The 13,659-nt window shown below is 39.6% G+C and overlaps 2 protein-coding genes across 2 annotated transcripts; one reads left to right on the top strand and one right to left on the bottom strand.

Annotated features, from left to right (window-relative positions):
- Positions 1 to 1,376: 1,376 nt before the first annotated feature.
- On the bottom strand, positions 1,377 to 1,772 carry LOC141812990 (uncharacterized). The gene has a single exon (XM_074700914.1). It carries the CDS (start codon positions 1,770 to 1,772, stop codon positions 1,377 to 1,379), a length of 396 nt encoding a protein of 131 aa, XP_074557015.1.
- A 3,298-nt stretch (positions 1,773 to 5,070) lies between these two features.
- On the top strand, positions 5,071 to 7,231 carry LOC141813189 (UDP-arabinopyranose mutase 3-like). The gene is made up of 4 exons (XM_074701104.1): positions 5,071 to 5,459; positions 6,071 to 6,321; positions 6,420 to 6,588; positions 6,685 to 7,231. Exons 1-4 carry the CDS (start codon positions 5,115 to 5,117, stop codon positions 7,027 to 7,029), a joined length of 1,110 nt encoding a protein of 369 aa, XP_074557205.1. The 5' UTR covers positions 5,071 to 5,114; the 3' UTR covers positions 7,030 to 7,231.
- Positions 7,232 to 13,659: the final 6,428 nt, after the last annotated feature.

A 13,659-nucleotide genomic window follows, 5' to 3' on the forward strand; every position in this document is an offset into this window, starting at 1 on the left:
TGGTTGTGAGGCCTGCCATCTAGGAAAATTATGATAGATAGTCAACTAGCTAGGTCACCGATGTCACATCTCCACGAGATAGGAGTAGTAGGTCGTCTACATATACCAAGTGCACTATCCGTAGGTGCTCACACATGGGATGAAAATGAAAATTTGATCAGATGGTGCATTGTGCAAGTGAGTGGGATAAGTACTCCATAGAAAGTCCAAATAGGTACGAGGAGAGAGGGTCACCTTGTCGGAGCCCTCAACTGCCTCGGAAGAAGGCATGCATGTTGCCATTTATTATTACAGAGAAAGATGTTGTAGTAATGCATTCTCTAATCCATATAATAAAAGTGGCAAGAAACTGCAACGTTGTGAGGACATCCTACATAAACTCCTAATGAACCGAATCAAATGTCTGCTAGAGATCCACCTTTAATGTGTATCTCGGTAAGCTATGTTTCCTCGTGTACTATCGTAGCAGCTCCTGTGCAAGGTGGATGTTATCTATGATGAGGCAGCTTTTGACAAAAGCGATCTGACCAAGATGGAGGAGAAGGTCTATCACATCTGCCAATCTGCTGGCTAGGAGTTTTGAAATCACCTTACAGAATACCGTACAGTAGGATATGGGTATGTAGTCATGCATTGCGGTAGCATGGGCTATCTTGGGGACTAGGGCTATAAGCATGTGATTCTATGATCTGAGCAATCTACCATTAGCAAAGAACTCAAGGACAGCTACAGTGAAATCTTGCTTGACTATATCCTATGTTTGTTTAAAAATTTTGGAACTGTACCCATCTGGGCCTGGTGCTTTGAGATCTTCAATATCAAAAAGGGCTCTCCTTATCTCCTCTTCAGTTGGGTTTCTAACTAATCCGACTTGTGCCCTTTCGTGAGTGCTCTACCAAATTGCATGCAATCAGGTTGAAATGCAATGCGATGTACCTGTACTCCAAGCTGGGCTTGAAAATGCTTCATAAATTTCTGTGCCACTTCATCCTAATTGGTGGTCATACCTCCATTACTCTGCTCCACTGCCACTATTTCCCTTCTCTTCTTTTTCCTTTTAATCAGGGAGTGAAAAAAATTAGTGTTCCTATCAACCTCTTTGAAATAGGTGTGCTTTGCATGTTGTTGGTAGAACAGGTATTCGGCCTGTGTGAGTATGTTTGCAGCCTTTCTTGCTTCCTGATATTCCTCATCCATCCATCCCTGTGCTAGGATCCTCTGTTTCACCTCCTCTAGCCGAAGTTGCTCTCTTCGTGCCCTCTCCTATATGTGCTAAAATTCTGATAGTTAAGTAGCTTGAGCGAACTTTTGAGCCGGCTGAGCTTCTGCTTAAGTTTGTATTGGGCTATCCTAGGAGAGATCCTAACACTTGCTTGCTACCACTGACTCTGCACAATCTGGGTGAAATCTAGGTGAGTGGTCCACTTGTTGAAAAACTTGAATGGTTTAGCTTTCCTTCTACTAGATTCCAAAATGGAGACTATACAAGAGGCATGATCTGAGAAAACTCCTGGAGGTCGAAACTCTGCATAGTTGCTCCTGTCCTGCTCTAACCAGAGGGCATTAACCCTTGTCCGATCCAGTTTGCATATCACATGACCATTTGTCCATGTGAATTGGCAACTTGTGGAGTGCAGATCTTCTACCCTGGCTTTGAAAGCAAACTCTTGAAAATCTTCTGTAGCATGTGAACTCACATCTAGACCACCTCCCTTGTCATCTGGTGAAAGAGGGGAGTTGAAATTCCCAATGAGTAGCCAGGGCAAATCCATGCTCCCTACAATCTGCTGTAGGTCTTCCCAAAGATTTTACCAACTAGTGAGTGTTAGTTGCCCGTACACAAAGGTCACTGCATAAAAGGTTCCTGTAATCTTATGGCGGATGATCATGTGAATGTACTATTCTTCCCACTCTTGGATCTCTAGCATGATATCCCGACTATCCCATAAAAGTAGCATTCTTTTTCAGTCGAAGGCGCCAACTTGTTGTTCACTGTTCTAGTGTCTGAATCTGGTTGTCCCCTCAGTTTGTGATAGTAAAGGATTGTCAACTTTGCTTCTAGAATGCATACTGCACTTAATCGATCCCGTAGGAGGAGATTCGTGACCTCCTTCTGTTTGAGGCCTCTATTTAGGCCTCTAATGTTATATACACCAATCTTCATAATTGTTTAGGAGGCAAAGCCCACCTAACACTAGTTTTACTTTATCGTTCGTGTTGCCCTTTGTTGGCTTGTACCAATTCATCCCTCTGGTGGTTTGGCATGTCTTCCCTCCTCTATATGCTTCTTATGGTCATCTCCTGATCACCAGCATCCAATCCACCTCCTGACATTTGGACTCCAATGTGCCATTTTGCTACTGCGATGTCCACTATGACTAGTTTGCTACTTCCCTCAAGTTGGGTGTCATGGTCAGTATCACCCTTCTTCTTTGAATGACAATTGCCCTTTGTCTGCTTTTGCCCTAGCTTGTGTTGCTAAGGGCCCTAAGCTTTCCTTAGTTTCCTGGAGAAGTATCTCTTCACTATCTCCTTGGCTTGCCTGATTTGTTAATTAATATACTGTTGGTCCCTTGGACTAGCTGTGCTAACCTATTTGGGAGGGGGTTGAGCTGTGATGCTCTTTGAGGTGGCATAGTTGTAGTCCCTTCCACTCTGATCCCTGTTATACCGAGCCCTTAGGTTCTATGACAATGGCCTTAAGCATAGTTGCTACCTCAGTTGCCTCAGAATTCTTCAGTGTGCCTTGCCTATATGCTCTAGATCGGGTCTGAACTCCTATGTGTTGACAGTAGCCTTGCCATGCTAAATCTGGTTAGCCTCAGCCACAATTTCTCCTTCTTCAAACTTTGAGATTGCTGCAAAACCATTGTGTAGTGTGAGGGCAGTTTCTGAACAGTGAGTAGGGGCTTGCCTTGTAAGTGCTTGATCCCTCCTTCAGGCCCTTGCTAGAGTCTAAATTTTATTGGAGTTGCCCTCTTCAGCATGCCTTGCATATGTGCATGTTGGTGTGGCTCCCTGTGCATGGCAAAAACTTTGCAATTCCCTCCTACTTAGTTGGGATGTGGCTGAAACTCTGAGTTCCCCAAGTTGAGTGTCACTTTCTGAGCTAGAATTTGTCCCTGAGGTGTAGTTGGTGGAGGTGTTATCATAAGCAAGCTTTGAGAGTAGGTCTTCAGCAGATTTTGTATCAGTGTTTGGCAAGGTATCACTTGTTGATGGAGCCTCAGTTCCCAAATCTGAATGGAGTTGTCCACAGGGTTGGAGGTGTTGTGGCCTAGGTAGTTCTATGGCTGATTGATGGACTTGGCTACTTGGGGGAGATATTGCTAAAATCCTTGCACCTGATGCACTTTGTAGAGAGGTTGCTATTTAGTAGATAGGTCAGGTAGTGTGCCAAGAAGGCCATCCTGTTGTTATGCCAAAAATGGGTCAGTTGATGTGCCAATCATGCCAATTTGTAGTCGTGCAATATCAGAGACAGTTTCCTGTGATGTATCAATAGAGTCAGCTTGATGATGTGCCAGATTAGTTCCTTTTGTGTGCCATATGTGCTAGGGTTGTGTTGTACAGTGTTTGTGAGTTGTGAATGTGCATGAGACTGCATGTGTGTGGCTTATTCCAGAGTTGTGCCTTTGATGTATTTGGTGTTACAGGCTAATGCTCTATCTTTTCTATTTGTAGAGATTGGTGATGTTGCCTCTGTAGCTTGTTGCCTATGGTGGTCACGCGCCTTGTAATTCACGTGGCAGCTCAATGATTCCATTGTATCAATTATCATGTCAAAAGTTATGGGTACTTTCAAATTTATGTCAAAAGAGTGAACGAATTAAAAGAAGAAGATCGTCCACTTCAAGATTAATTTGGATCTAGATTTAAATATCTGGATTAAAAAATATGACACTTTAAAATTTATCACATGTATCTATTTTATTTATTAAATGATAACAAATTGAGCATAGTGGTGATTAAATTATTTTTGATTTATATTCATAATAGCAAATACTTTTATCAAGCTAATTAGTGGGGACTTCTTTTTCTTATATCATCATTCGTCTCCTAAACAGTTCTATAGTAAAAAAAAAGTGAAATCCGTTAAAAATTTTAATTTATTTTGCTATTTTTAATTATTTCAATTTAACCGAATCTTTCATTATTTTAACAAACAAGCTCAGCTGGCTTCTCACCAACCAACTTGGCACCTTGATGTGCACCTTCAACTCACTTGTACTAACTCGCCAACCACCACGAGCATACACCGTGCGTCAGTACGCCAACTCGGTCCCACTTCTTCGTAGAATTCCATAAATAAATAAACAATAAAAATTCAGAAACACAAAAATCGAGGCGTCACTTAATTAAGACATCTAACCAAAATAATGGTGTAATTAAATTGCAATAATGGCTTTATGGGATGCAACTGCCAGGTCCTCTTTAGCATGTGATTGTGTCATAAAAATCTCATATTAGAAATACATTAAAAAAATTAACTTTATAAAATAGAGATATTTATATTAATATGAAAATTTTTAAATAAAACTTAAAAATAAAATCATAACGGTCATAAACTCGTGGATTCGAACCAAAAATAGTAATAAATTAAAATTTTTTACTATAAGAAAAATAATGATGAAAAAATTATTTCTACCTAAGTTTGTCCATTTTTCCAAAAAATACCTCTGGTGGTCGAATTTTTAAATTATCAAAACACACCCTAATAATTTAAACACTTGTAGTTTCACTTCTAAATGTTTACTTACCTAGTATTAGTATAATTTTATGGTTTCTATCTTTAATATTGAATACTTTTATATCTAATCTGGTCGTGTAACATAAAAGAAAATGAAAACTAAAAAATAATGAGACTTTAATGACTAATCTCCAATTTAGTTTCTCCTTATTGAAATACCCTTCTTTTTTTCCCTTGCATTCATCTTCCCTAGAGGAGCTCAGTGGTGCGAATCGTCAGGCAAACGGGCTTCGGATCTCACCACCGACGCTCTGCCACGTGACCGCACGTGCTACTCTCTGTTATATGTGGGTGATTTGCTTTCTCATCCTTTCGCCAGAGGTCTTCCTTGTTTCGGTGTCAAGCGGACTGCGGCAGAGGAGGAATGGCGAACTCTTCGGCGGGGTCGGGGGCGGCGGCGGTGCCCAGCACGCCATTGCTGAAGGACGAACTCGACATCGTGATCCCGACGATCCGGAACCTGGACTTCCTCGAAATGTGGCGGCCCTTCTTCCAGCCCTACCACCTCATCATCGTGCAGGACGGAGACCCTAACAAGACGATCAAGGTACCCGAGGGCTTCGACTACGAGCTCTACAACCGCAACGACATCAACCGCATCCTGGGCCCTAAGGCCAATTGCATCTCCTTCAAGGACTCCGCGTGCCGCTGCTTCGGATACATGGTCTCCAAGAAGAAGTATATCTACACCATCGATGATGACTGCTTCGTGAGTTTCCTTCTTCAGATCTAAGGTTTAGAGTTAGTAAAACTGGGATCTGACCATTTTTCATATCGGTTTCTTATCGTTGGCTTTGATTACAAATTCTTGTTTCCCGATCTCTTACATGATGTTCTCGTAGTTGCGTTTGGATAGAGAGGAACAGAAGTATAGTTGTTTTTGTATGATCTTAAATTCGACTATATTGCAATTTGATATCTTTTACATCGATGCATTACAGTCGATCTGCACAAATTCTAAAACTTAAGTAGAACACATTGTATGGATCGTAATAAGGAACATATTCTCTAGGCGTTTATATGTTATACATGCTGATCTTCCTATTATATCTATTCAGGTCATGATATATAGAACGGATCAACTTATCATTGTTCTAGATCTGACTTTACTAGCTCATTTATGTTCATGATCTGACTTTTCAAGATGTTTTAGCGTAACAACTTTGCCATTGAGCTATGCGAATTTATGGCTCGAGGTTGGTGATCAAACTTTAATCATGTGTTCTTTAATATCACAAACATGTTGTTCTAGGTTATTTCCAAGCTCTGGCGGACCAAACAACAACTAAAAAATCATTGTTTTCCATTTTTCTCAAACAGGTTGCTAAAGATCCATCTGGCAAGGATATCAATGCGCTTAAGCAGCACATTGAGAATCTTCTCACACCTTCTACTCCCCACTTCTTCAACACCTTGTATGATCCTTATCGTGAAGGTGCAGACTTCGTCCGTGGATATCCTTTCAGCCTTCGAGAAGGTGCTCCAACTGCTGTTTCTCATGGCCTCTGGCTCAATATCCCTGACTATGATGCCCCCACCCAACTTGTGAAGCCCCTTGAGAGGAACCAAAGGTACCATCCACAGTGATGTTGTTAGATCTAGTTGCTCATTCTTCATTGTGCATGAAGAACTTTAATCAAGTATGCTCAGCACTTGCTTTCCTCGTTAGGTATGTTGATGCAGTTCTAACAATTCCCAAGGGAACTTTGTTTCCTATGTGCGGAATGAACTTGGCCTTCAACCGTGAACTTATAGGGCCTGCTATGTACTTTGGACTTATGGGAGATGGCCAACCTATTGGACGATACGACGATATGTGGGCTGGGTGGTGTGTCAAGGTCGGACGAGTCTCCAAGTGATTCTAATTAGTGCTAGAAGCTCTAGTAATCAGAACCTAATTTTTTAAACTTTTTTTTTTGTTTTGTTTTGAACAGGTAATCTGTGATCACCTGGGATTGGGAGTTAAAACAGGATTACCTTACATCTGGCACAGCAAGGCCAGCAACCCTTTTGTGAACCTGAAAAAGGAGTACAAGGGAATCTTCTGGCAAGAAGAGATCATCCCCTTCTTCCAGTCTGCTGTTATTTCCAAGGACTCCACGACTGTGCAAAAATGTTACATTGAGCTGTCGAAGCAAGTGAGGGAGAAGCTGGGGAAGATCGATCCCTACTTCGACAAGCTTGCAGATGGCATGGCCACATGGATTGAGGCTTGGGATGAGCTCAATCCGCCCAAAGTGGCTGCTGAAGTGGCCAATGGCCCAGCCAAGGCAAAGTAGTTAGGCAACTATAGTTTCTATTTCTTTCTTCTTCCTGGTGTTTGTGGTTTGATGCTCTTGAAATGCTTTATCTTATCTTCAATTTACATTTGTCCTAGTTCATTTGTATTGTTAGTGTTTTTTTTTTTTTTTGCAGCTTGACTATCTATTTTTGTTTTAATGTTTGATTTGGCTATAAATTCATCTTTTTACACTTTGTCTATATGTTTGTGTTTGTGGTTAACAACAATTGCAATTTCTTGATTTACTTTCTTACTTTTTATATGGTCGTGGAGATCGACCGTGTGGGGTCATTGGGGTGACTGATTTTATCTTTTTATTGAAATGTTTATGGTTAGTAATAATTTATTTGGAAGACTTAAATATGGCAAAGTTTTGAAGGCTGTGTGCAGGTGTATATAACATGAATTAAGGATGTCTAGAAATAGATTTCCCTATATCTCAATTGAAATGCATAGAAAAGAAAATTGAGCAACAACGTTTAAACCAAATATGAGCAGCAGCAACGTTTAATACACTGCTACAAAATTTAGGCTATATGTGTTATGGAAGATTGTAGGATCAATCTTGCATAATTTTTTTTAATATAATCTAAGTTTTTAATTTTTTGAATCGATTATTTTTGATGATTGATTTAGTCTCACAAAAATTTATCATTAATTATCAGGATCCATCGCTACAGAGCGCTATACTTTACGTGATAATCATACTTTGTGTTGCTTTTTATAATTTTTTCTATCACAAAAAGGATATGTATGCTCAAATCGAGAATCAAATCCTAATACGGTAAAGAATCTACCAATGACCCTACCGTTGGATAATCGCTATTCCACTCGGCATTAGAAGGAGCATCGGAGTAGAACACAGAGCTACCACAAAAGGAGCAACTCAAGAACACACTCTTGCCAAAATCCCCCCTCCAACCATTTGGGCCGTAGATGGGCTCAAACGAGATTCAACATGTTGCTGAGTTTTATTTGTTCAACATGTTGAATCTCGTTTGGGCCCATCAAAGGCCCAAATGGTTGGAGGGGGGATTTTGGCAAGAGCGTGTTCTTGAGTTGCTCCTTTTGTGGTAGCTCTGTGTTCTACTCCGATGCTCCTTCTGATGCCGAGTGGAATAGCGATTATCCGGGAGGTAATATTGAATCCGTGGGTTCGACTTCGAACACCGGAAATAATCTTCTAAAACCTGTTAATTCGGAAGAATAACAAGAGATAGGGAAATAAACGGCATTGCCGAAAATATTATTAAACCAAAACTTCTTTCCCTAAACATCAACTCATAACATATTTATATAGACCCAAACTCTAAGAAAGATTCCTCGTAAAAAGGAAAATTTCTTAACAAACTCTAAAAAAAGATTCCTTATAAAAAGGAAAATTTCTTAACAGACTCAATCTTAAAAATCCTAAACGGATTTAAAAATTTATAAAATAAAAAAATAGAGCTTTTCAAAACTACTTTAAATATCAAAAACTTCAAAAATAAAAATTATCAAAACTAATAATAAAAATCTTTAGATGCTCCTGCATTAGTCGCCCCAGGTTGAAAGAAACTTGTCCTCGAGTTTAGAGTAGTGTCAGGTGATCGCCTAAGAAGAAGATTGTCTTGCACCAAATCAATAAAATTAATTAGTTACTGGGCTTTAGAAATTCTCGTCGATCCGCTAATGAATATAACATCAGGAGGTCACGGGTTGATCATCTTCCTTGTTGGTAGCCTCAATCGTCCTTCTTCAAAGCTCAAAAGAGAGATTGATAGCCTCGATTTCTTCTCATCACAGCTCAAAAGGAAATATAATTGTATCAGAAGACATAAACTAATCATGTTTCCAGATGCTCCTGCATCAGACGGCCCTAGTTGAAAAGAACTCATCCTCGAGTTCATAATAGCGTCGTCTTCAAAATAAAAATTCTTTAAGTGCTGATGAATCAAAAGTCGTCGCGTAAGTGGTGGAATAAGAGGAAGATCCTCTAATATTAACTCAGTCAAATCTTTAGGCGGTTGTTGTACTTCTGATCGAACATAAACTGTATCCTCAGATAATCTGTTATCTAGAATCTTACAATCATCACCATAAACTGCTTGCTTCTTCAAGTCAAGATCTTTTTTGCCATACTTCAAGATGTGATGCTTATCTTTCATCATTGCAATCTCTGTACGTTTTTCCTCTGTCTTATCTTTGTTCATCTTTGGCACTAGTTCAATGTCTGAGTCATGTAGATTGTGATAGGGTCAAAGACATTAAAGTCATCTCTCTCCAGAGATAGCTTTCTAGGATGGAAAGCCATAAGATCAAACTTAAAATTTTCGTCGATATCATCGATGTCAAAATCTTGACGCTCATTCATATCAGCATCTTCAGTTTGTTGTACTTCTTCTTGAATTTGAAGATCCACACCAACTTTATTGACAACTTCATCAACTTTATCATCATTTTGAACAAAACTTGAATATAGAAGCTCTTTTCCGGCAACGATGCCTCCATTGAGGGAATTCTCAGTGTTTAAAACCTACAACATATAGTCACCATCTTCATTGACAAATTCATCATCATAAAGTACCTCGTCATATATTGGATCTCCAATTAACTCGGTCTTATTTTCTTCATGTTGAATGAATTGGGCTGCCGAATCAATGCAAGGTGAGGCAATAGAGATTCGAACTTCATCGATAGATGAGCCATGCTGCTGATTGTCATCGGTCAAAGTGAGCTTCTGGTCTTCGATCAATGCTTCGTCCAGGTCTATCTCTTCTTCGTCAGCATCGTCATAAACTAGATCACCAAATATTTTGATCTTGTTATCATCTTCATCGCCTCTTGTGATCGGACGATCAAGAGAGTAGGACTGATCGTACTCGATGTTATCGAGGTCCTCATCTTCATGGTTGTCCTCATCGTCGTAGGAGGAAGGGGGACATAGAAGTGTTGCAGAGCCGGTGTTCTTTTGAAGTTATAGGTGGTGGGGTGGTTGATCCCAAATCCTTCAATCAACTGGTAAAACTCCGTAGTGGGGATCATTGACTGATTTTGCATCCTGCCTCAACGTCTGATATCGTTGAAACACCGTCTGAGTATAGTCGAAAGGAAGAAAATAACTCTTCATCTTCTTCTTCATTTTCTCCAAGTCGGTAATTTTGGTCTTGCCTTGTTTCTCTCGTGAGCGTCGTAGTTGTTTCCACCAAGCAAATGCTCGGCCCTTGAGTTGGATGACAACCAACTTTACTTTCATCCGATCAGGCACCTCATTGTAATAAAAAATACTTTCTATTTCGTTGAGCCAATGAACGAATTCTTCTGCTTGAAAAGTTCCTGAAAACTCAGGTAAATCAATTTGAAAACCGAAGTCTACATAGCGTTCTTCTCGATCACGACGATCCGCGACCTTATCGGGGTGGTAGTAAGGATTGTCAAAGGTAGATACGGAATCAGAAACACGGTCATAGCTCATTCGATCTTCAAAACCCTTCGTCACTAGACACTGGGTTAATTTTGTGACTTGCCTTCGCAAATCCTCAATCGTCTAGCTTCCACGACTATTCATTGATCATCCTTGAGAGCTCAGAAGCGCCATTGCCAATCTTACGAGAGCCTGATTGTGAATCGAAGAAGAGGAAACAAGAGCAACGTCCTGTGTTTGGAGGAACAGGCTTGTGCTGCTAGCTGTTCTTGTTGGTTCTGTCTAGAGCAACGTCCTGTGTTTGGAGGAACAGGCTGAGCAGCAAGCGGTTCTTGTTGGCTCTGTCTAGAGCAACGTCCTGTGTTTGGAGGAACAGGCTTGTGCTGCTAGCTGTTCTTGTTGGCTCTGCTCAAGCAACGTCCTGTGTTTGGAGGAACAGGCTGAGCAGCAAGCAGTTTCTTGTTGTCTCTGTTGTCCGATCTTGATTCACTGTATTATCCTTGTCTTGAGCTTATCTTTGTATCATTTGAGACAATCTGTGGAGAGGTTCCTCCACCGAGAAGGAGAAGATTATAGCTGGTCTTTTTTAAAGAGGTATAAAATACAAATCCGTCGAGAGAAGGGATCGTCCACCTTACGGCCTAAACTGGTTATGATTCCAACGTATCTAACTAGGTCAACGGGTAAATGTCATATTGACCTAAATAGGGGTTCGAGCCAAGTTCGGTTTGAACTTAGTCCATGGTCGAGTCTAGGTGATTAATTTTTATTACCGAATAACATCAAGTGATCTCATGTTTGTAAACATGATGATATCTAGACTAGGACTTGAGTGATTTGTTAGAGAGCAATCCACTGGATATGGCTCACAATTTTGCTAATTTACCTAGATTATGAGATTTCATGCAAACGAATGAAAACGATCCTTAAACTTGAGAATTACTACATATCACATAGGTGGGTATGCCGCTAATCTAAAAAAATGATAATCCCAGTAGCCACATCTCTGGGGGTGGTCGGCCCGGTCCCATGAAAGTTTTCCATCAACCACCAGGGTAAATCCGGGAAGTGCATACGGCGGCCAATCCAGATGTCCAACATCCTTTGATTGCGTGCCCCCATTTGGAGGAAAATTCCTGCAAATACGTCATAGCTAGGGATCAAACCGTTCCCCGGGTCCCTAAGTTACAATCCGGATGTCCTACCGTTGCACCATTGCCCCGGGGACGGTATGCCGCTAATCTAAAGGTACTAGAGGGTGGTCTAATCAATAAAGGACTTATCACTAGTGATAAAGGGATAGAGATAATATGACACAACTAATTCGAATTAAATTCGTTAAGATTCATTTCTGCTTCTTGATTTATTTTGATGATTAAGCGGAACAAAGTTAGAAATTTTATATTTGGAGAGGGGGGAAAGATGTGTATTTATGTTGAGAAGGGATGATAGGGTCATTGTCTCTCATTCTTCCCTCATTCACCCCTCACCTATATCTCTTACTTTAAAAAATTGAAAGAGGTGATTGTCATCATCATCCCCACCTTGACTCCGTCCATGATGGTCAATGAAAAACTTTTGTGAGACCGAATCAATCACCTCTAAAATTAATCGGATCGTAAAAATTAAATATATAAATTATTAAAAAAATATTATACCAAGCGTGCCACTTGGATGAGTTAAGGATAGACATGTTGAGGATCATATTGCATAGTAATTATGTCATGATAGACTTTTGTGTATACCTCCACTTCCAGGATAATGGATAGTTTTAATGTTTTGCTAGATCAAAACATTTGATCGCCCCCGTTATCATTGCCACTAGTTCTAGGAATCTACAAAGTCTCATATGCACTAAGATCGAGAACTTGACATAAGGGAAGGAATTAAATATAATTAATTAAGTGATAATTGTCTTAATTCACTAATTAATGGAAGATTAATTTGAGATATATGAGTTAAATGCTAATTTGTTAAAATTAATTTAAAGAGCAGATTAAGATAGTCAAAATAAAAACTCATTAAAGGTTAATTAAAGATTTAATTTGGACCAAATTAGAAGAATCATGTGAATGTATTATTCCTAATTAGTTCTTTATGGAACTTAGGATCGATAGATAAGATTGAATATTTTAATGGACGAGATTGGATCTCATCATCAACCATTGGATTGGATCTTAATGGATCAATCTAATTGACATCGTCATCATGTGGATGGATGCTAATTGACTAAGGAGTTGGTTAGTGGCTTATCGAGCTTGATAGGCTCAAAAACAACTTAGTTTTATAAGCTCTTAGTAATCACTCTTATCTTTAATATATGAAGATGAAAAAGATAAAATGTTATGCTAAATCTAATCGCTTTTTACTCTCAACCATCTCTCTCCTCTCCGGTGTTGCATGGTTTAACCTCTCATGTGCCAGGTGGTAGTTAATTCACTTAGATAATCATACTTTGTGCAATCTATTTATGTAAAAGATGGAATTCGTCACTTCAGTGACCCCACGACTATCTGTGAGGAGATAAATCGAGAAACTGCAATTAATCACAACGGAGGAGGGTATTACTTGGCTTCGTTGAGATTCGAACTCTTGTCCTTTTCTATAAATCTGTTATGTTATAACCAACTCAATTATATATGCCCCGAAGGCTACTTTGTGCAATCCATGTATGATAATATCATCAACCTAAATTTGAATCTAACTCCACAACTCACCGAAAACATCTTGGTATTTTTATTTTCATTTCTCATATTTTGCGTATTTTTCACAATAACTTCAAGAAATTTTAAATTGACGATATTGAATTCATTTTTGAAAAATAAAATAATTAATGATAATAATAATTCAAGATCCAAAAGGGGAGGCAAAGTGAAAAACGATGATAGACCTTTGGGGACAAAGGAAAATGTTTCCCATAGGAAACATTAGACAATCCAATGCAGGGCCGTATAAATAAATATTGCCCACAAAAATAACATAAAGCATGAGAGAGAGAAGATACGAGAAAGCGACGCCAGAAACTTCTAACTGCGCCATTAAATAAATAAATCCCATCACTTCGATCCGTACGATGTTTACTTCTCTTTCTTCTCCCTGCTCTCCACCAATCACCAATCGACAACGCAGTACTCGCGATACCATTACCGCCCTGGTTTCTATAAAACCACCGATGCCTCTTCTATTCCTCCAATCAACTGCGTTGTCGACCGACCATCCTTCGGC

Source organism: Curcuma longa, chromosome 20 (assembly GCF_044706935.1).
Source record: "Curcuma longa cultivar G26 ecotype Majalengka, Jawa Barat chromosome 20, ITB_CL_G26_1.1, whole genome shotgun sequence".
NCBI classification, from domain to species: Eukaryota; Viridiplantae; Streptophyta; class Magnoliopsida; order Zingiberales; family Zingiberaceae; genus Curcuma; species Curcuma longa.

Excerpts from the sequence above, each read along its gene's own strand:
- LOC141813189 (XM_074701104.1), top strand. The coding sequence starts at position 5,115 with ATGGCGAACTCTTCGGCGGGGTCGGGGGCGGCGGCGGTGCCCAGCACG. Across the intron at positions 6,322-6,419 it reads CCCCTTGAGAGGAACCAAAG|GTATGTTGATGCAGTTCTAA; the intron begins GTACCATCCACA and ends TTTCCTCGTTAG. Across the intron at positions 6,589-6,684 it reads GGGCTGGGTGGTGTGTCAAG|GTAATCTGTGATCACCTGGG; the intron begins GTCGGACGAGTC and ends TGTTTTGAACAG.
- LOC141812990 (XM_074700914.1), bottom strand. The coding sequence starts at position 1,772 with ATGGATTTGCCCTGGCTACTCATTGGGAATTTCAACTCCCCTCTTTCA.